The sequence below is a fragment of the Triticum urartu genome, chromosome 6A (genome assembly GCF_056163025.1).
Source record: "Triticum urartu cultivar PI428250 chromosome 6A, HENAU_Tu73, whole genome shotgun sequence".
NCBI lineage: Eukaryota > Viridiplantae > Streptophyta > Magnoliopsida > Poales > Poaceae > Triticum > Triticum urartu.
The window spans coordinates 574,204,173-574,226,035 of NC_141878.1; the positions used below are offsets into that span (position 1 = coordinate 574,204,173).

Consider the following 21,863-nt stretch of genomic DNA (forward strand, 5'->3'; position numbering starts at 1 on the left):
TCCGGGAGCTTGTCGCTCACCGGGCCTTGCCGGGACGCGGGGCGCGTCGCGGCAAGTTCCTTGAGATGCCTTGGTTGGCCTTCCCGGCAAGCTCCTCTTGCCGGGGTCTTGACTTGGATACTTTGTTCTTGAATGGCTCCAAAGGAACCACGGAGGACCTTGGCGGTCACCCGGCAAGCCTTGCCGCGGGATGCTGCGACTGCCCGTGCACAAGTTCGGGATATTAGGGTACCCCTACTCTAGTACACCGACAGGAGCCCCCGGGCCTGGGCCATACACGGTGCCGAGCGCTGTTCGGCCAGGGCAAAAACAGGGCACGGGCACGCGCGGCCTAGGTTACGCCGTATCTCTCTCCGTATCCACCGTGCCCTCCCCGAACGGCACGCGTTGAATGCGGCGTCGTGGGAGAGATCATGGGTGGTTACTTTATTCGGAAATGCGGAACGTCCGCCCCCTCCCTCTTTATAAGCAGGGGAAACAGGGGCAGTTCACACATTCGCCGGTGGCTACTCCAATCTCAGAAATCTTCGCCGCTCCCTCGTCTTCCCAAAGCCGAAAGAGAGCAGCGCCCCGCCCCCCATCGCCACCAGCACCACCAACGCCGTCGACCTCCTCCACCACTTCCGCCATGGCTCCGAAAGCCGACAAGGGGAAGGTTGTGAAGTCGACCGAGGCGCAGCGGCTTGCGACGCTGCGAAAGGAGCGGGCAGTCTTCCCCCCCCAAGCTTGCCGCGAAGGAGCTGAGGGAGAACTACTACCTCTTCTGGTCGACGGAGACGCGGGCGCACCCGCGCACGAAGGTACTTCCCGCCGCCGCTTGGAAGAAGGCTCCGAACGGATACCCTTTCTTTGCCTTGTTCTTCTACTGCGGGCTCTGCCCGCCCTTCTCTGAATTCTTCTGCGATATCATGAACACCTACGGGTTCCACCTCCTTGACTTCACCCCCAATGCCGTTCTGACCATGGCAGTTTTCGCGCATCTCTGCGAAAACTTTGTCGGAGTCCATCCCAATGTAGCCCTCTTTCGCCATTTCTTTATACCCCGGGTAGAGAGAGGCGAGCCTTTATCCGGCGGAATCGCCTGGATCTCAAGGGCCGGCAAGAAGGAAACTTATCTGGAGGGAGAGTTCCGCGGCAAGTGGGAGGAATGGAGGGCAGACTGGTGCTGGATTGACGAGGAGAACCCGCAGCCGTTTACCACCCGGCGCCAAACCCCAGTAGCACGCGGCAGCGATTGGAGTGACGTGGCCCCGGAAGACGACAGGCTGAAGATTGCTGTCACCCGGATCCTACGCCGCCGCATCGCCCCTCTGCAGGAACGAGGAAGACCCGCCTGGGAGTTCAAGAATGCGGCGGATATCATGAGGCTGCGGCCGGGCCTCAACTTCAACTTCACTGTTCTGGAGCTCAACGCGATGCTCCAGGAGCTGTTCAAGTATGACCCCCAACATCCCGAAGTTTTCAGGTTGCCGGGGGGCGTCGTTCCGCTGTGTAACAATTCCTCGCTCGACCGCATCCGGGCAATGATGCCGCAGTGCGACTCGCATGGGATTGTCCCAACTTGTCAAGAGCCTGCGGACGACGTCGTGCAACAATTCTTCGATGGCTTGGTAGAAGTGGCGATCCGCCCCGACGAGAAGGACAGCCTCACCCGCGACACCACCGATGAGGAGATGACACGCATCGCCACCAGGCTGGAAGAGGCGGCGGCTGCCGCAGCCGCGGGCGAATTTGGATTCACCGTGGAGGAGGCAGTTGCAGCAGGGGCGGGAAGCCGTGCCGAGCAAGAGGAGCGCGTCGGCGAGAAAGAACTTGCCGGGCATGGCGCCGGGTCGAGCGAGCCCGCCAAGGATACGAGCGGCTCGCTGGAGATCAACTCGTCTTCCACCTCATCTTCAGATAGCTCGCCGCAAGCAGAGCCTCCATCTCCACCAAGAAGGCGCCTCCGCAAGGCCGGGGAGGTAGCGGAGCGGCAGACGAGTCAACAGCCGCCGCGCCGCGCGACACGCTCCACCGCGGCAAGCACCGTTGCCGCGGGAGCATCTCACGCTGCAGCGGCAACTGGAGCGGGGTCCTCCCGGACCACCGCTTCTGCTCCTGCCGCTTCTCATGCCGCGACGACAGCTGGAGCGGGGTCGTCGCAGACCACCGCCACTGTTCCCGCCAAGCAGTCAAGGGAAGCCACTCCTCCGCCTCCTCGCACCGGACGTGAGCCGGACTTCGACTTCTCCGCATTCAGCTCCGACGAGGAAGAAGAAGAGTAAGATCCTCTTGTTGTACTTGTAGTTCTTCGATTCTTGCTGTTTTGTCTTGTATCTCACTTGCTTTACTCTGAACTTATTCCTTCTCAGGACTCTGGCCCAGAGAGCAGCGAAGAGAGCCAAGGCCCCGGTGATTATCATCGAGGATGAACCCACGGCGACAGCGGGGGGTGCACTCGAGACAACCTTGCCGGACCCGGCAACTTTTCTCCAGAGCAGCCCCCAACGTAAGTATCTGGTTTGCTTTTCGCTGTGAGGCGCGCATGGATACTCTGTCTTTGCTAATATCTGACTGCTGGTCTGTGTAGGAGCAGAGCAGCCCCACCAAGAGCCAATGGAGAGTCCTCCGGCAAGGGAGAGCTTTCCGGTAAGGGAGAAGTCTCCGGCAAGGGAGAGTTCTCCGGCAAGGGACAGCACCAGCGGCCCCCCGACGGCGGAGACCACGACTGGAGAACCCGGTACAGGTAATCCTTTCGCTGCAAGACTTCCCTTGGGTTCTGCTTCTTTTGATCTTCTTGGGTTTTTGTTTGACTCTTCTCCCTTTTTCGGTTGTCAGACCCATCTGCTACGGAGCCGATGGAGACCGAGGTTGTCGCTGAAGGAGCAGCCGGTGCTGACGATCCCGCCGACGCAGAGGCCGCCAAGGCTGCCGCCGCAGCAACTGGTGAGGGGTCTGGCGATCGTACTGACGACCCTGAGGCCGCAGGAGCGCCAGGCGCTACGTCGACTGCCGACCCGTCCGCCGCTGCCGCAGCGCCAGGCTCCGAAGAGCCCCAGCCAGGCGTCTACTTGAAGGCCGGTGATGGCATCTTCATCAATCTCCCCTGGGCGTCAAGCTCCAGGGCGCCGGTCGAGGAAGAGATCTTCGACGGGGAGGTGCTCGCCTCTGCTGGGCTGACGCTGGTTGACGTGCCGAGCAGTAGCAGCAACGAGCCCGAGGAAGAGCGGCTGCTGCGGAAGTTGTTGTCGCTCTACCGCGCGCGGCAAGCCAAGCTGGAATCCCACGAGGCGCTTGTCGCGAAGGCGGGAGCAGACATCGAGAAGCGCGCGGAGGAGCTCGGGGGTTTCCACCAAGAAGCCCTCCGGTCCCTGGCGGAGGAGCGGGAGCAGCTCGCCGAAGCACAGAAGGCCTTCCTCCTCGAGAAGGCTGTGCGCAGGAAGGCGAGCTGGCGCAGCGGAAGGTCAACCTTGATGCCCATGAGGAGGAGCTTGCCGCGCATGAGCGAACATTCGGCGGAGCCCTCAAGCAAGCGGAGGATGCTGCCGCAGCCGCCGAAGCCGCCAAGAAGGAGCTGGAGGCGAAGGTGGCGCAGCTGGAGGCCAATCTCGCCGAGAAGGGCAAAGAGCTCAGCGCCGCCAAGGACTCCAACGCGGATCTTGTGTTGAAGCTGACTACTTTGACCAAGACGCTGGACGGCGCCAAGGAACAGGAGGCGGCCTTGAAAGAAGAGATCAAGGCCGACAAGACTCTCCGTCCAGTGCTCCACAGTCTCCCTGAATATGTCGGGATTGGCTTCAATTCCCCGCTGAGACACGAAGAACCCGAGAAGCTTGCCGGAGGGGACTCCAAACACACACTTCTCGGGGTTGAGCTTGAGGCTAATCTTGCGCAGATTTGCAAAGGTCTCGTCTAAATCTTGGATCAGAGTTGCCTTGTCCTTGCTCTTGACCACTATATCATCCATGTAGGCTTCCACATTCCTGTGTATTTTTGGCTCAAGAGCGACATGGACTACTCTTGCAAATGTTGAGCCAGCATTTTTTAATCCAAAAGGCATCCGTATGAAACAGTACATGCCACATGGAGTAATGAATGCGGTCTTCTCCTCATCCTCTTCTGCCATGAAGATCTGATGGTATCCTGAGTATGCGTCAAGAAATGAAAGCAAATCACATCCGGCTGTGGAGTCAACAATCTGGTCAATGCGCGGCAAAGGAAATGGGTCTTTGGGACAAGCTTTATTAACATCGGTAAAATCGATACAAAGTCTCCATTTCCCGTTCGCCTTGCGCACGACTACAGGATTGGCCAACCACGTAGGATGGAGCACTCCTCTGACAAGGCCTGCTGCTTCCAACTTCTTGATCTCTTCTGCAATGAACTCTTGGTGCTCCACTGCTTGCTTCCCGACCTTCTGCTTGACGGGCCGCGCATGAGGACAAACGGCAAGGTGGTGCTCAATTACTTTCCTGGGAACACCGGGGATGTCAGACGGTTGCCACGCAAACACGTCGACATTCGCCCGCAGGAAAGCAATGAGTGCGCTTTCCTATTTAGGGTCGAGAGTGGCACTGATGGTGAAGGTACCACCAGTGCCATCCTCCTTGGCGGACACCTTCTTGGTCTTTGGCGGAGCTGCCATTGTCTTCTTACACTTGCCGGTGGAGCTCGATGGTGCGTCCTCGATGGCAGCGCAACACTCCGAAGAGGTGCGCTTTCCGGAGTGGGCATCAGAACTCTTGCCGGACTTGGTCTTCTTCTTCCCCCCCGGGAGCTTCAACGGCAAGTGACTTGCGGTCTGTTGCGGCTTCCGCTTCCCGGTAGATCTTGTCGGCGCAAATAAGAGCATCCTTCTTGTCGCCGGGGACAGAGATGACGCTTATCGGGCCTGGCATCTTCAGCATGTTGTATGCGTAGTGAGAGGCTGCCATGAACTTGGCGAGTGCTGGACGGCCAAGTATCCCATTGTAAGGCAATGGAATATCGGCAACGTCAAAAGTGACCCTCTCAGTCCTGAAGTTCAGCTCGCTGCCAAATGTTACTGGCAACGTGACCTTCCCCTTCGGCTTACTCCTTCCCGGGTTGATTCCTTGGAATGTGCCGGTCTCTTCGAGCTCGCTGTCAGGGATCTGGAGTTTCTGGAGTACAGCGGAGGAGATCAGGTTCAAGCCGGCCCCGCCGTCAACTAACATCTTAGTGACCTTGAGGTTGCGGATAGTTGGTGAAACCAACATCGGCAAGCACCCGACCGCAGTTGTACGGTCAGGGTGGTCCTCAATATCAAAGATGATAGGCGTGCTGGACCATTTCAGAAGCTTGCGTGACTCGACAGGTGGTTCTGCCGCATTGACTTCCCGCACCCACTGCTTGAGTTGGCGGTGCGAAGTATGCAGAGAAGCACCGCCATCAACGCACAAGACCTCTGTGGCTTTCTGGAACTCCAGTTCGCTGGTCTCAACATCATCCATGTCTTCGTCGTCGTCGTCGTCTTCATCCTTGTCGCGGCCGCGGGGAGGTCTGTCTCCTTGCCACTGCTTGGCCTTGCCGCGGTGTCCTCCCCGGCCGGCGCGCTTCTTGCCAGATTCTCCAGCGCCTCCTTGGGCCCTCTCCTTGTCGCATCGCTCGTATTCAGCCTTTTGCTGCTGGACAAGCTGCTCGACCTTCTTGCAGCTCTGGAGGTCGTGGCCCTTGGTGCGGTGGATCTTGCAGTACTGCTTGTCGGTGCCGTCCTGCTTGTCGGCGACCGCCACAGCCTGGCAGTTGGTGCATGCGGCAATCTCCTTGCTGGAGCTACCAACTTTGGCTTTCTTGGCGCCACCTTCATTGCCGGACTACTCAACGACTAGCACATCTTTGCCTTTCTTCTTCCTGTTCCGCCGCCGGTTTTTCTTTGCCGGGGCTGCATCCTCGCTGTCAGATCCTCCTGCTCCTGTATTCTCTCCAGGGAGTTTCCTCCCTTCCTCAGCACGTGCACACTTGTCGGCCAGGGCATACAGCTCACTGACGTCTCTGATCTTGCACATCGCCATCTCCTCCCGCATCCCGCGGTTACGCACGTTCTAATGGAGCGCGCTGATGACCGCGGCAGGGTGGACATCTGGGATGTTGTGCTGCACACGGCTGAATCTCTGAATATACTTGCGCAGGGGCTCTCCTTCCTTCTGGGCGAGTAGATGAAGGTCACTCTCTTGGCCATGAGGTTTGTGGCCGCCTGTAAAGGCGCCGACAAACTGATGGCACAGGTCTGCCCAGGAGGATATGGAGTTGTCCGGCAAGTGCATGAGCCAGGACCTGACGTTGGGTTTGAGCACCAGCGCGAAGTAGTTGGCAAGGATCTTGTCGTCCCGTCCCCCGGCAGCATGCACCGCGATGGTGTAGATGCTAAGGAACTCCGACGGATGCGACTTGCCGTCGTACTTCTCTGGTACGTCTGGCTTGAAATTCTTCATGCTGGGCCACTGGACTTGCCGCAGCTCACGAGTAAACGTAGGGCAACCTACCGCGTACGGCAAGTCGCCTGGTTCCCCTGGCGCATGCATGTCAACAGAGGGCCCAGCGCGCTGGTCTGATTGACGTCGCGCTTCTCTTCGGCTCGATGCGAGTACGAGCGTCTTCTTGCTGTCGTTCATGAAGAACTTGGCGCTGATCTCGACGACCTCGTGGATCTGATGACGCGGTGGAGTCGCTGTCGAGGTGTATCCGGCGAGTCGGCGATCTTGGCCTTCGGGGCGGAGAGTGCACAGTAGTTGCACCCCCACCGGTCTTGTCGCCACCGGCTCGTGCCTGGCTGACTTGCGGCGGCTGCGACGTGCTCGGCTGCCGCTGAGTGTCGCCGTTGGCGAAGCCGATGAGACTCTGGATGGTGGCCCTCCAGTCGTCGATCTTGTCTGCCGTCGGAGGGTAGTCTAGGAGCAATTGAGCTCGCGCCAAAGCTTCTGCTGCAGTGGCGGGTGGTGGTGGCAAACGGTGCGAGGAGTGGGATATGCTCGGACTTCTAACTATGTTAGAAGGAGCAGTATCCCGTCCAGGCGACCGTGTCTCGCTCGCGCCAGCAGGTTGGCGTGCATGGTGGTCTTGAGCACTCCGAGATCCACCAGCTCGATCTTGGTCCAGCAAACGCATGGTACCGTGAGTACCATGACGCTGCCGGTCCCGCGCCTCCTGAGGTGGGCGCGGAGCATGTACGGACGCCGAGGTCTTGGAGTGCGCCCGGTCATTGTGGGAGCCGGCTACGCCGCCGATGGGCAGCGCAGCCTTGTCCTTGGACCTGGCAGCACCGTGAGCTCCCTCGTCGACGCCCGTTCTTCCACCAGCGTCCGCCCCATCAGCCGTTTGCTCCGGCAGTGGTGGGTTCGGCGCGGACGGAGCAGCCGCCTCCGAAGCCTTCTTCTTCGGCGGCATGTCGATGAAGATGATGAAGATCTAGCTCGCGTGAACGCCGGATCTGGTTCACACAACCTCGACGCCCCCTACCTGGCGCGCCAAAGATGTCGGGGGACTAATCCACGAACACCTATGGGACCGGCGGACCGAGTCCCTTTCAGTTCGGCGGGGGCGGAGGTCGTGCAAAGAGCGGATCGAGGCGAAGCACACGAGCAGTTTACCCAGGTTCGGGCCGCACGGATGTGTAAAACCCTACTCCTGCTTTGTGGTTTGTATTGAGTTCTTGCTCGGAAGCGCCGAGTGCTACAGTACACTCCAGCAGCTAACGAGACCGAGCGTGAGAGTTCGAACCCCCCCAACGTTGCGCGTGGGCCTCCTTTTATATGCTCAAGGGGTCACCGACAGGTGGCAACGTAGACAAGGGTAAAAATGGAAAGGTGCTGCGGTTGGTACAGCTACCTGCTACAGTGTATCATACCTAACCCTGACGGCAGGGGACAAGGGCATTAAATGCCCGTCTGTGTCGCCTGAATAGTGCAAAAAAAGGGACCGTCAGGGACGCCACCGCTCGCCACGATGGCAATCTTGTCAGCGCCGCTTGCCACCGCGCACCGCTGGCTGCACAGCCTCCCGCCACGTACGCTGGGAAGGGTCCCAGAGCGACACGTTGGTGGATGTGCTGGAGCGCGGACACAGAGTGGTGGCTTGCCGTGGCAAACGCCTTGCCGCGGTCGTTGCCTTGTCGCGTCCGGGAGCTTGTCGCTCACCGGGCCTTGCCGGGACGCGGGGCGCGTCATGGCAAGTTCCTTGAGATGCCTTGGTTGGCCTTCCCGGCAAGCTCCTCTTGCCGGGGTCTTGACTTGGATACTTTGTTCTTGAATGGCTCCAAAGGAACCACGGAGGACCTTGGCGGTCACCCGGCAAGCCTTGCCGCGGGATGCTGCGACTGCCCGTGCACAAGTTCGGGATACTAGGGTACCCCTACTCTAGTACACCGACACTTTTACCACTCGCTACCTTGCTGTTTTTATATTTTCAGTTTACAAAAACCTATATCTACTATCTATTTTGCACTTGTATCACCATCTCTTCGCCGAACTAGTGCACCTATACAATTTACCATTGTATTGGGTGTGTTGGGGACACAAGAGACTCTTTGTTATTTGGTTGCAGGGTTGCTTGAGAGAGACCATCTTCATCCTACGCCTCCTACGGATTGATAAACCTTAGGTCATCCACTTGAGGGAAATTTGCTACTGTCCTACAAACCTGTGCACTTGCAGGCCCAACAACGTCTACAAGAAGAAGGTTGCGTAGTAGACATCAACGCACTCCCACCCTTCCACCCTTGCTAGCCTCTCTAATACCGCAGAACTTTCGCCGGTATCATACACCTACCATATACCTTCCTCAAAACAGCCACCATACCTACCTATTATGGCATTTCCATAGCCATTCCGAGATATATTGCCATGCAACTTTCCACCATCTAGTTCATCATGACACAACCATCATTGTCATATTGCTTAGCATGATCATGTAGTTGACATAGTATTTGTGGCAAAGCCACCTTTCATAATTCTTTTATACTTGTCACTCTTGATTCATTGTATATCCCGGTACACCGCCGGAGGCATTCATATAGAGTCATACTTTGTTTTAGTATCGAGTTGTAATCATTGAGTTGTAAATAAATAGAAGTGTGATGATCATCATTCAATAGAGCATTGTCCCAAAAAAAGAAAAAAAAGAAAGGCCAAAGAAAAAAAAGAAGGCCCAAAAAAAGGGGCAATGCTACTATCTTTTTTTCCACACTTGTGCTTCAAAGTAGCACCATGATATAGCGAGTCTCATATATTATGCTCCAAAGTAGCACCATGTTCTTCATATAGAGAGTCTCATATGTTGTTATAGGTCTAGGTCTTCCAATGATGGGCTTCCTCAAATTGCCCTAGGTCTTCGTGAGCAAGCAAGTTGGATGCACACCCTCTAGTTTCTTTTGTTGAGCTTTCATACATTTATAGCTCTAGTGCATCCGTTGCATGGCAATCCCTACTCACTCGCATTGATATCTATTGATGGGCATCTCCATAGACTACTAGGGAAAACCCTAGTAGTAGCGCGGGTTTTGGGGCTATTAGCAGCGCGGGCAGCCGCGCTACCAATAAGGCGCTACAGCTAACTGTTAGTAGTAGCGCGGTCCGTACACGCGCTACTACTCTGGACTGTATCAGCAGCGCGTTTTCAGAACGCGCTACTATTAATTAGCTGTAGCGATTTCCTTGCCCCGCGCTACTGCTATATATTTCATCATTTCCCCCCGGCTTCCTACCCCGTTTCAGCTTCAATAAACAGCAATTTCCAGATACTAGGTACTACTAGATATCAATTTCATAAAGCATTATAGGTACTAGGTAGTACTCCCTCGGTTCCAAATTACTCGTCGTGGTTTTAGTTCAATTTAATTTCATATATACTCAACATGCATCCTCAAGCAGTACAAGGTGATATCGACGACGATCATCATATGTAGTTCTAGATAATATCGACGACGATCATCATATGTAGTTCTACATGATATCAACGACGATCATCATATGTAGTTCTAGATGATATAGCCACACACACACACATGTAGTTCTAGATGATATCGACGACGATCATCATCCTCAAGCCTGGGCAGTGGGTGTTCTTGATGTAATTAGGATGGCCTGTCCAACACGAAGATTCTTGCCAACGAGGAATCTCTTCCACCCAACCGAGTTTAAGTGTGTGCGACCATCTGTGTCCATGCGGTAAGTACAGGTGGCGACGGAGCCCCTTGTGGTAAGGCGTACTCCAGCTGAGCCTTCTTCATTAGGCTCGATGCCACAACTCACAGATAGGTTCTTTGACAATTTCTGAATAAGAAAAACATATCAATTAATAAATAGCCTCGCACATACTCTTGCAAATATATTTCTATTAAGTCTAGACTTCTACACTATCAAAAGACACAGTACTACGCATTTGTACTAACTAATCATGAATTCTACTAATAAGTATATATGGATTATCTACACTATTAATAGTTCATTGGATTCTACACTAATAAGAGCATGTGATCAGACTCTACACTAAAGCATATCATCGACTAGATTCCACAAAGCATATCATTGGACTCTACACTAAGCATATCATCGGATTCACTAAGCATATCATCGAATAATTTGCATTTGTAAGTATAACAATAAAGCATATATATATCATTAAATTACTACAGGCAGTACATATAACATACCATTTTATGCCGATCGGCCATGGTACTTGTCAGGCGGGTCACGAATGGCACCCCGACAAAGTCATCACGTGGCGGAATTATGTCCCATAGGTTGCACACCTCCTCCTCGCTCAGCCTCATTCTTTGAGCTATGATGGCTTCATGAAGTGGGTTCTCATCATCTTCATCGAGTGGGTCCTCATTATCTTCATCATCTTCGTCATCTTCATCATCTTCGCCATCTTCCACCAGGTTGAGATAAATGATAGCCAGCTTGGGTCTTTCTGCTCCGAAGGAGAAGCTGATCAACTCACCACCAGTAAGACGCATGTGAGCAAGGAAACAGGCCCATCCATCTCCTCCAATCTGCGACATATTGCATCCTTTCTCGACCTCCATAGTGTACGGCCCCCCAGGAGCCTCAAATGTCACAGTGTCTCCTGTCAGCTTGTTGAATTTCAACCTCACATTGCATGGGACGATCTGTGTAAAAAAAGCAAAATGACACAATGCAGTAATGCCAACACTAAAAATAAAATAGTTGTTACATTTCATCTAATTTCTTACCGCCACATGACGAAAACTCGGCTGGAAGTAGATGCCGAACAGCTTGCCAGTTGCAAGGCTGCTGGTGCACCTTGACTTGCACAGTCGACATAGTGGTGGTGGTGGTGGCGCCATTTTCCCAAAGCAATATGAGCAAAGGATTAACGATCCACTTCACAGGAAAGATAAATAGTAGCATGTGATATTTTTGGTTCTTCCGCGAGAAGCAATTTTATGGACAAAGCATTTCGGTCGCACCTATTGCCGAAAAAACTTTTCACAAATATCTACCAAATAAGGGTACCAACTACCAAGACATTTCATCTCATCTGGCCCCTATTGCCTAAGACAATTGATTAAAAAACAAGTGGCAAATTTAACTAAATTGGCACCTACATTTTGCCAAAAAATAACTTATTACAAAAAAACAAAAGCATCCATCTATCCATGTACAGAAAAATAACAATAAAATGGTGCATACTAAATCAACTAGCCTACTAAATCCACTAGCATACTAAATCAACTAAATCAAAATGTTCTAAATCAACTAAATCAACTAGCCTACTAAATCAACTAAATCAACTAGCCTACTAAATCAACTAAATCAAGATGTTCTAAATCAAGTAAATCAACTACATACTAAATCAACTAAATTACAATGTTCTAAATCAACTAAATCAACTAGCCTACTAAATCAAAATGTAGCAGGGAGGAGGGGTTGTGGATGGAGGAGGGAGGAGGGAGAAGGAGGGGCGACTCGAGGAGGGAGAAGAGAGTAGGACGGAGGAGGAAGACGGAGCAAGGAGGCGCCAGCCGGCAGCGAGTGGAGGGAGGACGGAGAAGGAAGGCAGAGCGAGGAGGGGCCGGCCAGCAGCGACTAGAGGGAGGATGGAGGAGGAGGCTGGTACCGAGTCCAGCGAGGAGGAGGAGGTGGCGGCGGCGCAGATCGGAGGAGGGGCGACGGGGGAGGACCGGCGTGGGGGTTGAGGGGGAGATCGAGTGAGTGTGAGTGGATCGGATAGGTCGGAGAGTGGGGGAGATGGAATGGCTTAGCAGTAGCGCGCTATAGCAAAATGCGCTACTGCTAAACGACCTAGCAGTAGCGCCTTTCACAAAGAGCGCGCTACTGCTATGTGTCAGCATGTAAAAATAGACATCAAAAATACATTGATCATCAATGATATTTTTGTGTACAATCTGATTTGTCAATATGAGTCCTCACCAGTTTAGGAACTGCTGAAGACTCATATTGCGGCCACAAATTTTACACATAGAGTTCAGTGAAGACCAAGTGGTTGTGAAAGTTTGAGAAGTAACATATTTAAGGTGGTACAAACTCTCTTCACGAAGCCAGGTGGGACTAATTTTTTTAGTAAACTTAGCAGTAGCGGTTATTGTGTAAATGCGCTACTACTATGCTCCGTAGCAGTAGCGCTCTTCATACAAGCACGCTGCTGCGAGAACTAGCCTCGCGGCGGCGTCATGGCAATTATAGCAGTAGCGCGTCTTAGAGTGGGCGCGCTACTGATACATTCATTTCAGCAGCGAGGTTTATGCGCGAGCACTACTGCTAGTTAGCAGCAACGCCTTATTTTAAAGCGCGCTGCTGGTAAGATTCTGTGTATAGGCTTTTCCCTAGTAGTGATAGCCCGTTGATACGCCTAGTTGATGTGAGACTATCTTCTCCTTTTTTGTCTTCTCCACAACCACCATTCTATTCCACCTATAGTGCTATATCCATGGCTCACGCTCATGTATTGCGTGAAGATTGAAAAAGTTTTGAAAAAGTTAGATTATGAAACGATTGCTTGGCTTGTCATCGGGGTTGTGCATGATTTAAATACTTTGTGTGGGGAAGATGGAGCATAGCCAGACTATATGATTTTGTAGGGATAACTTTCTTTGGCCATGTTATTTTGAGAAGACATAATTGCTTTATTAGTATGCTTGAAGTATTATTATTTTCTATGTCAATATAAACTTTTGTCTTGAATCTTTCTAATCTGAATATTCATACCACAATTAAGAAGATTTGCATTGAAATTATGCCAAGTAGCACTCCGCATCAAAAATTCTCTTTTTATCATTTACCTACTCGAGGACGAGTAGGAATTAAGCTTGGAGATGCCTGATACGTCTCCAACGTATCTATAATTTTTGATTGCTCTATGCTATATTATCTACTGTTTTGGACTATATTGGGCTTTACTTTCCACTTTTATATTATTTTTGGACTAACCTATTAACCGGAGGCCCAGCCCAGAATTGTTGTTTTTTGCCTATTTCAGTGTTTCGGATAAACAGAATATCAAATGGAGTCCAAACGGAATAAAATCTTCGGGAACGTGATTTTCTCACCGAACGTGATCCAGAAGACTTGGACCCTACTGCAAGGGATCAAAGAGGAGGTCACGAGGGTGGGGGGTGCCCCCCAAGGGCACGCCCCTGCCTCGTGGGCCCCTCGGTGCTCCACCGACGTACTCCTTCCTCCTATATATACACACGTACCCCCAAACGATCAGAACAGGAGCCAAAAACCTAATTCCACCGCCACAACTTTCTGTATCCACGAGATCCCATCTTGGGGCCTGTTTCGGAGCTCCGCCGGAAGAGGACCGTCATCACGGAGGGCTTCTACATCATCCTAGCCCCTCCGATGAAGTGTGAGTAGTTTACCTCAGACCTTCGGGTCCATAGTTAGTAGCTAGATGGCTTCTTCTCTCTCTTTTGAATCTCAATAGAAAGTTCTCCTCCTATCTTGTGGAGATCTATTCCATGTAATCTTCTTTTTGCGGTGTGTTTGTTGAGACCGATGAATTGTTGGTTTATGATCAAGTCTATCTATGAATAATATTTGAATCTTCTCTGAATTCTTTTATGTATGATTAGTTATATTTGCAAGTCTCTTCGAATTATCCGTTTGGTTTGGCCAACTAGATTGGTAGTTCTTGCCATGGGAGAAGTGCTTAGCTTTGGGTTCGATCTTGCGGTATCCTTACCCAGTGACAGAAGGGGCAGCAAGGCACGTATTATATCGTTGCCATCGAGGATAACAAGATGGGGTTTATTTCATATTGCATGAATTTATCTCTCTACATCATGTCATCTTGCTTAAGGCGTTACTCTGTTTTTAACTTAATACTCTAGATACATGCTGGATAGCGGTCGATGAGTGGAGTAATAGTAGTAGATGCAGAATCGTTTCGATCTACTTGTCATGGACGTGATGCCTATATACATGATCATGCCTAGATATTCTCATAACTATGCTCAATTCTGTCAATTGCTCAATAGTAATTTGTTTACCCATCGTAGAATACTTATGCTCTTGAGAGAAGCCACTAGTGAAACCTATGGCCCCTGGGTCTATTCTCATCATATCAATCTCCATTACTTTAATATTGTTTTGCTTTTTTACTTTGCCTTTACTTTTTACTTTGCATCTTTATATCAAAAATACCAAAAATATTATATCTATCAGATCTCACTCTCGTAAGTGACCGTGAAGGGCTTGACAACCCCTAATCACGTTGGTTGCGAGTAGCTATCGCTTTGTGCAGGTACGAGGGACTTGAGCGCGGGCTCCTACTGGATTGATACCTTGGTTCTCAAAAATTGAGGGAAATACTTGCGCTACTCTGCTGCATCATCCCTTCCTCTTCGGGGAAAACCAACGCAAGCTCAAGACGTAGCAGGGGTCGTACATGAGGTTTGCAAGCAATCCCAATAACTCAATGTATGGTCAGCCGATTGTGTATGTGGAGTTCATTTTAGTCACTGATGTTGCCGGATGCAGTAGCAGGGGTGGTGAGGTCGAGTTGGCCATCACATCAGCCCCTAGAGTCTCCCTATTGGAACCGACGGGCGGCCAACCTGTGTATGACATAGGATATTGGTCTGCGGCCGTTGACATGAGCGAACACGTGGAGGGATTGCCAGAGGTGCTAGATGATGATGATCATTCTTCTGCGTCTTCAGAGTCAAGTGAAGAAGAAGATGTTCCTCCTCAGAGGGCGGTCGCGGTGGCACTGCAACCCGGGTTTTTACAGGATATGAGCATCACCAATGAATTTCACTCTGCTTCTGGCCTAGGAGCGGGGAGCCTGGAGGTTGGGCAAGTTTTCTCAAACAAGAAGTCGGCTTACCAGGCAATGAGTAGCTATGCAATTGGCATCCACCGCCAGCATAGAGTGAAGTAGTTTGATAAAACAGAGTTGAAGGTCATATGCATCCACACCGCGAAAGGTTGCCGCGGAAGAGTTCTCGCTAGACTGAAGCTTGGGGTATTTCAATCATGGCATATCACAAAAATAGTGGAGCATACCTGTGAGCAAAGTGGGACTCTTTCAAATCACTGCAATGTGACAGCAAGACATGTGGCACAGATGATGGAAACAATTGTGCAGGGAAGTCTCAACATTAGTGTTAGGGCTCTGCAAAAAGATGCAGAAGATCAAATTGGCTTCCCTGTCAGCTACAGCAAGGCTAGGCGTGCGAAGGAAAATATATTCAAGAACTTGTATGGTACCTATGAGGAGGCATATTCTTATGCCCACAGAATGCTTCATCAGATAGCAAGTGCTAATAGGGGGACTCAAGTTTGGCGGAGAGAATGTCCAAACCCAATGAACCCGGGTGAGCTAATCCTAGACCACTTATTCTGGGCATTCGCCCAGACTATATATACAAGCCTTCAGGCACTGTCACCCGGTATTATCAGTTGATGGTACCTTTCTCACTGGAAAGTACAAGGGCACACTATTGGTGGCGATTGCAGCGGATGCAAATAATCAGCTTCTTCCTATTGCATATGCACTGGTCGAGAGCGAGAACAAAGATAGCTAGTTGTGGTTCCTGAGCTGCGTGAAGATGGGTGTCGTGAAAGAGCGTGAAGGTGTTTGCATCATCTTTGATCGCAACACTGGATTATTAAGCGCTCTTGACATAATTAAGGCGTCGAAAGAAGAGTGGGGCTGACCCGATCTAGAGGGAAGGTGGTGCATGAGGCATTTGGCAGCAAACTTTTACTCCAAATTCAAAAACAAGGATTAGTTCAAGTTATTCAAGAGGATGTGCATGAAAAAACGGTAGCCAAAATGAATGCGATATGGGCAAGTATCAATGGTGAGATCGACCGCGCGGCCTTGCCGCAGAGAGAAGACTGGAGGGGTCGTAGGACGCCCATAAATTTGAGCCAGTGGATCGGCGACAATTGCCCTCATTTGGACAAGTGGGTGCAAGCTCACGACACCGGGGCTTGGTATGGAATAATGACCAGCAACATGTCAGAGGTGTACAATGGTGTTCTTAAAGGAGTGCGATCACTGCCTATCACAGCCCTAATTGAAGAAACTTGGAACAGGACCCTGTCATACTTTGTAGAGAGGGTCGCCGTCGCCAAAGCACAAGTTGAATTGAACAAGCCATGGTCCGAGAAGATGCAAAGACATCTGGACGAGAAAGCAAAGAAGTCCCAAAATCATGGCTGCAGGAAAGTGGACGCACTTAGGAATAAGTGGGAGGTCAATGTGCGGGCCAAGTACGTTAAGGGTCACCACAGAGGATCAAAAAAGCAAGTTGTCACCCTCGGCCCAACGTCCTGTGAGTGCACTTGTAACAAGCCCAAGCTTGAGGGCTACCCTTGCAATCATGTTCTCCGGGCGGCTGCTGATCAAAAAATCAGTGTCGAGTCATATGTATCGCCGTATTTCAACATGTACAATCTGTACAACACTTGGAACGGTGAGTTCTGGGCTTGGGGCATTGATATGAACTACAAAATGTTGTGTCCAGATGGGCCGAAATGGGTTCCGAACGCCGACTTGATGAGAACCGCAAAGGGACAACGTCAGTCTAGGCGTCATCGCAATGACATGGACCATAGCCAGATGGGAGAACCAAGGCCATGCCGCGTTTGCAGGTGTCCTGGACATTCACGCAGAAAATGCCCGTATCGAGGCAACAACACTGCATGATGTTGATACATCTGTACTCGCTATGTCTATTTATATTTCTACTCGTTATGTTTACTTATATTAAATTTAAGTTGAATCTCTTTGTATTATTATACTTGTGATGTTAACTTCAGATAATTAACGTAAATTGTATCTCTTTGTATTTTTAAGTTAATTTTGATTTGCATTTGTATTTGTGTCTTCCTCATAATTTATATTTGTATATTTGTGTGCAGGTTATGGCTGAAGTGCTAGTGCTTTTGCAAGGGCCCCATGACGCCGGCCACCGTTGCCACCTATTTTTGAACCCAAATACTAAGCATGATTATCGGCCTTTCAGACTTCGAACCATAAAGCAAACATGGCCAATACACAATTATTTCCTTGCTCACCTTGACGCTTATGGACTACAAGGTTTTGCTAGGCTCACGTCATGCTACGACCAATTACGTTCGGGCCCATCCCTTTTGACATCCCTCGTTGACCGGTCGAGACCTGAAACCCACACCTTTCACTTTCGTTTTGGGGAGATTGCACCTACACTGAAAGATGTTTCTATGATCACTGCTATACCAATTAGAGGTGAGCTGTTAGTCTCTCCACGAGTGTCTCCATCTTGGGCATTAGATATAACAGCCCGTCTTGGGATGGCAATGCCAGAATCACAATGTTCTGGTGGCCCTCGGGGCATCCCACTCGTCTGGCTTCGTGATAACTTTCGTATTATATCTAGCTTCGTTGATGAGGAGACGAGAAAAAGACATCTATTTGCATATTTGTTGTGGCTCCTCGGGACTCTGTTTCCAAATTCACATGGGGACGTAGTTCTCCCTGGTCTCATCTACATTGCAGAGAATATGGTAGATGAACCTTTACCCGAGCAGCCAAAATACAGCTTCGGTTCTGCCATGCTATCTCATACATATAGAGGCTTGTGTGATGCCACACAAAAAACCTCTTTCGCACAAAAAGCTCCATTACTTTGTGTCGCCTACGAGTTTCTACAGTTGTGGTCCTGGGAATACCTCCCTGTAGAACGACCTCGTTTAGTAAATCCCGTACACCCATACGACTTTAGCGAGGGCAGCAATGCAACTATGGCCACCAGGTGGACAAAGGCACGGAAACGTTGGTCTCCAGATATTGCGAAAAATTATTACCCTATGTATCACCAGCAGTTTGAGATACTTGATGAGGCAGAAGTCACATGGAACCCGTGGACTCAGGACCAGATACAAATGGTCTTTGATGTTCGACCCATCACAGCAGGCATCTTGAGCAATAGTGCATTCTAGCTGACTCGCTGCAACTTATTGTTCCTGTGATGTGTTGAGCCTTACAATCCAGAGCGTGTAATGAGACAGTTCAGTCTCTATCAAGAGATTCCACCACCTTTTCCAAGACGTATCGATGAGGAAACCCATAAGATTCCACCTCCCTAAATAGTTGGTGTCTTTTTTAATTTACTAAACTCACACTTTGTTACATAATTTGCAGGCTAACCAATATGGGCAGGGGTTGGAGTTTATACTATTGGAGGGAACACAACATTCAATGGGTACACAAGTGGGAAAATGAAGCGCTAGCAGATATAGTGCATCAACTTAGGTATATTTTATTTACATTATTTTATTACGATGATCATACGATGCGTGAAGATGCTTTGCTTTCATCACAATGGTTTATGTAATTATTTAATTTTGCAGACCGTACGATGGAAGTACAGATCAAGTGTACAAGCAATGGTACTACATCAACACACGTACTAGCCTGGCCAGTCAGCCAGCTACTATACCAACACATCTCACACAGGAGGAGCAGACGCAGAGACGTATTGAGCTGCATGCAGCTTACTATCGTGACCAGATGGTAATCACTTGTAACTTTTTCAGGTCCATCATTTCATAATCATTTGAACCAAATAACATCCAAATATTGTTCAGCTTGAAAGTTGCAACGAAGTAGGGCAGATAGCTGCGGAAAGCATGCCGGCCCAGGCCCAGCTCGCAAGTCATTTCAGAAACGTTTTCAAGAATACATGGCAACAAAATTCAGATGCGGTAGAGGCGACGACGTTGTCACTGGAGCGTACAACATGCCGGTAGCGAGGTCAGCCAGACCGAGTGTGGCGCCGTCGTCCAGACCGAGCGAGGCGCGTACGAGCCATGGGCAGTGCGGGGAGGGTCCGAGTACTAGAATGACATTGCCACGACATGACTCATCTCTACCACTGCATCGCTCTTCTTCGGTGCAGTTTCGTCAGGGGCAGACATCTCAGGACCATGGCACGGGCTTGGATTTGATGCCCGAGCAGACTCTTTTCCCTAACCCATATGCGTTCACAGGATATGACGCATACACCCAAGGTGAGAGATCTCAGTCGTATCTCTCCACGCGAGGGATCTCCATGCCCGAGGAGACTCATGTACCAGATTTAAACCAGTGCCACATACAATGGCCAGACAGTACAGGCGACGGATCTGATCAGGTAGTCATGTTTACATTTTAATGCATTTACAATGATATCATGTATTATTCTCTAACAGTTTGTTTACAATGTTTCTATGTGCAGAACATACCTGATGTTAGTTGGGACGATGAGAACACCCAACGTGGCCTCAACACAGGCCTCCGGGGAGCATCACATGATCATGGCGACACAGTTACAGCATTAGTTACAGAGTTTTTTGGAGGGGACGTTATTGGCCCATCTTTTATTCCCGCGGAGTCAAAACCATACGCCTATGATTACGCTTTAGGTTTGCAACGAGGGTTCCCGACTCCACCACCTATGCAGGAGTCGCAGACACATGAAGCCGAATTGGAGTACGGCCGCGGTCTTCGTGTAACTCGGCCACCTAATCGCTTGTCGCTTTCCGGTCGTAAGAAAAGTCCAGGTGGTCGTCGTAACTAGGGTGATTCATCTATCCACGTGCATGACCCATTGTATATACATATGTCAGTATCAGACTTTCCGATTTAAACATCTATGTATGCTGAAATAAAAATGCACCAGTTAGGAACAATTTTTCCCGCCTATATATCCCGCCATACTATCCCGCTACACTCTTTGGCTTATGTTAGGCCGAAATGATTTTTTTAATTTTGGCTGATGAATACTGTGCAACCATTGCCCATCTTAGACGTTGAAAATATATATTTTCGCGCAACCTTTTCCCCTCAATATTTTACCACCAATGCTTTCCCTCCATATGTTCCCGCCACCCGTTTCCCGCCAACCCCTTCCCGTCATATCTTCCCGCCACCCGTTTCCCGCCAACCCATTCCTGCCATATGTTCCCGCCAACCTTTTTTCGCCATACCGCAGTCGTTCTTTCCCGCCATTTTCTCCTCTCTACCTATAAAACCCCCTTTAGACGGAGGAGGATAAGCATTCGAGTGTAGTGTAGTCGAGATGTCCCATTATCCTTTCGATCGTAGTTTTCACCCTGGGATGAGCAGGACTCTTCTGAGGCTAGCTACCGATTTCAGGATGGACAATAGGATAGTTCCATGGGACGCACTCACCGGTAGTGACACCATAATGAATGAGTTGGCTCACGAATTACGTAGGTATGGGTGGCCTGAAAGGACCTATGAGGAGGTACGTAAAGAACTTCTTAGGTTGCATGCAAGGTGGAAGAAGATAGTGGAGTCGAAGAGTGAAACTTTCAGAAGGACTACAGAAAAGCATCCATTTTTATGGACTGAGGAGAGCGAGGACGAAGATGATATCTTCATGCCGCCGCTTCCGGGTTTTGCATCGTCAAAGAGCAAGAGTTCTGCATCGTCCAAGAGCAAGAGTACTGCATCCTCGAAGGGCAAGAGTTCTGCATTGTCCAAGGGTAAGAGTTCTGGATCCTCGAAGGGCAAGAGTTCTGCATCGACGGAGGATGACGATGATGCCTTCATGTAGTTTTTAAGTTGTATTCCAGTTCTACCATTTAATTCAGATGTACTTGCACTATTAGTTTGTACTCTTTTATTGTAGGGCATTATGTTCTATCTTAATTTCATTTTGTAGTTGTTGCACGATGTTTGACAATTAATGGAGGTAAATAAAATGCCACTAATTTATTCTAAAACTATATTTTTTTCATTACGACACGCTACAACTGAAAATGAAATAAAGCTACATTTAACTACTGAAATAAAGCTACATAAACTGCAGAAATTAAGATACAAACGATTGTGAAATTTAAAATACCTCCACAGGAATCTACTGAGTCCAGCATGGATATTTTACTTTTCCATCGCCAGCTTCTTCTGCTGCCTTGGTCTCACGAGCCCTTTCTTTCTTTCTCTGTCTCTCCGCCTCACGAGCCTCCTTTCGCTGTCGTTCCTGCTCAAGCAATAGCCAGACCGATTCCTGCAGCATCGGATTCCCGCAGCGAGTGACTGATTACCGCAGTGCCATCACATCTGCTCAAGCAATAGCCAGACCGATTCTCGTAGTGCCGTCGCATCCGCCGAGGCAAAAGTAGCAAAAGCAGAACTGATTCTCGGGCAAAAGAACCAAAAGCAAGGCACCAACGTCCATATTCCCGCGCGTGAGAATCACTGCCGTCAGCGTCGCTGTCGCGCCTGGGAATCAGGGCCGTCAGCGTCTGGTGTCGCGTTTACCAGAGATGCCGCCTGTTGCAGTGGCGGCGTGGCCCACCGGCTGGGCCCGCGAGCAGCAGGGCTTGTCAGCCAGGGAGCGGCAGCCGCAGCGCCCGCCGCCTCGCCTGGTGACGGCG

General features: G+C 50.4%; 1 protein-coding gene and 1 pseudogene across 2 annotated transcripts in view; both read left to right on the forward strand.

Moving 5' to 3' along the window:
• LOC125516986 (uncharacterized) overlaps positions 1-15,369 on the forward strand; it is a 42,962-nt pseudogene extending 27,593 nt beyond the window's left edge. The window contains exon 8 of the transcript XR_015609300.1: positions 14,967-15,369. The product of XR_015609300.1 is annotated as an uncharacterized LOC125516986 (transcript). The remainder of the gene's footprint in view (positions 1-14,966) is intronic.
• An 897-nt stretch (positions 15,370-16,266) lies between these two features.
• Positions 16,267-20,038, forward strand: LOC147966499 (uncharacterized). The gene is made up of 4 exons (XM_087530850.1): positions 16,267-16,709; positions 18,831-18,993; positions 19,076-19,612; positions 19,697-20,038. The coding sequence occupies exons 1-4, from the start codon at positions 16,267-16,269 to the stop codon at positions 20,036-20,038; spliced, it is 1,485 nt and encodes a 494-aa protein (XP_087386976.1).
• Positions 20,039-21,863: the final 1,825 nt, after the last annotated feature.

Coding starts and splice junctions, on each gene's coding strand:
- LOC147966499 (XM_087530850.1), top strand. CDS start 16,267: ATGAATGCGATATGGGCAAGTATCAATGGTGAGATCGACCGCGCGGCC. Junction 16,710..18,830: donor GAGGTCAATGTGCGGGCCAA/GTACGTTAAGGG, acceptor TTAATTTTGCAG/ACCGTACGATGGAAGTACAG. Junction 19,613..19,696: donor CAGGCGACGGATCTGATCAG/GTAGTCATGTTT, acceptor TTCTATGTGCAG/AACATACCTGATGTTAGTTG.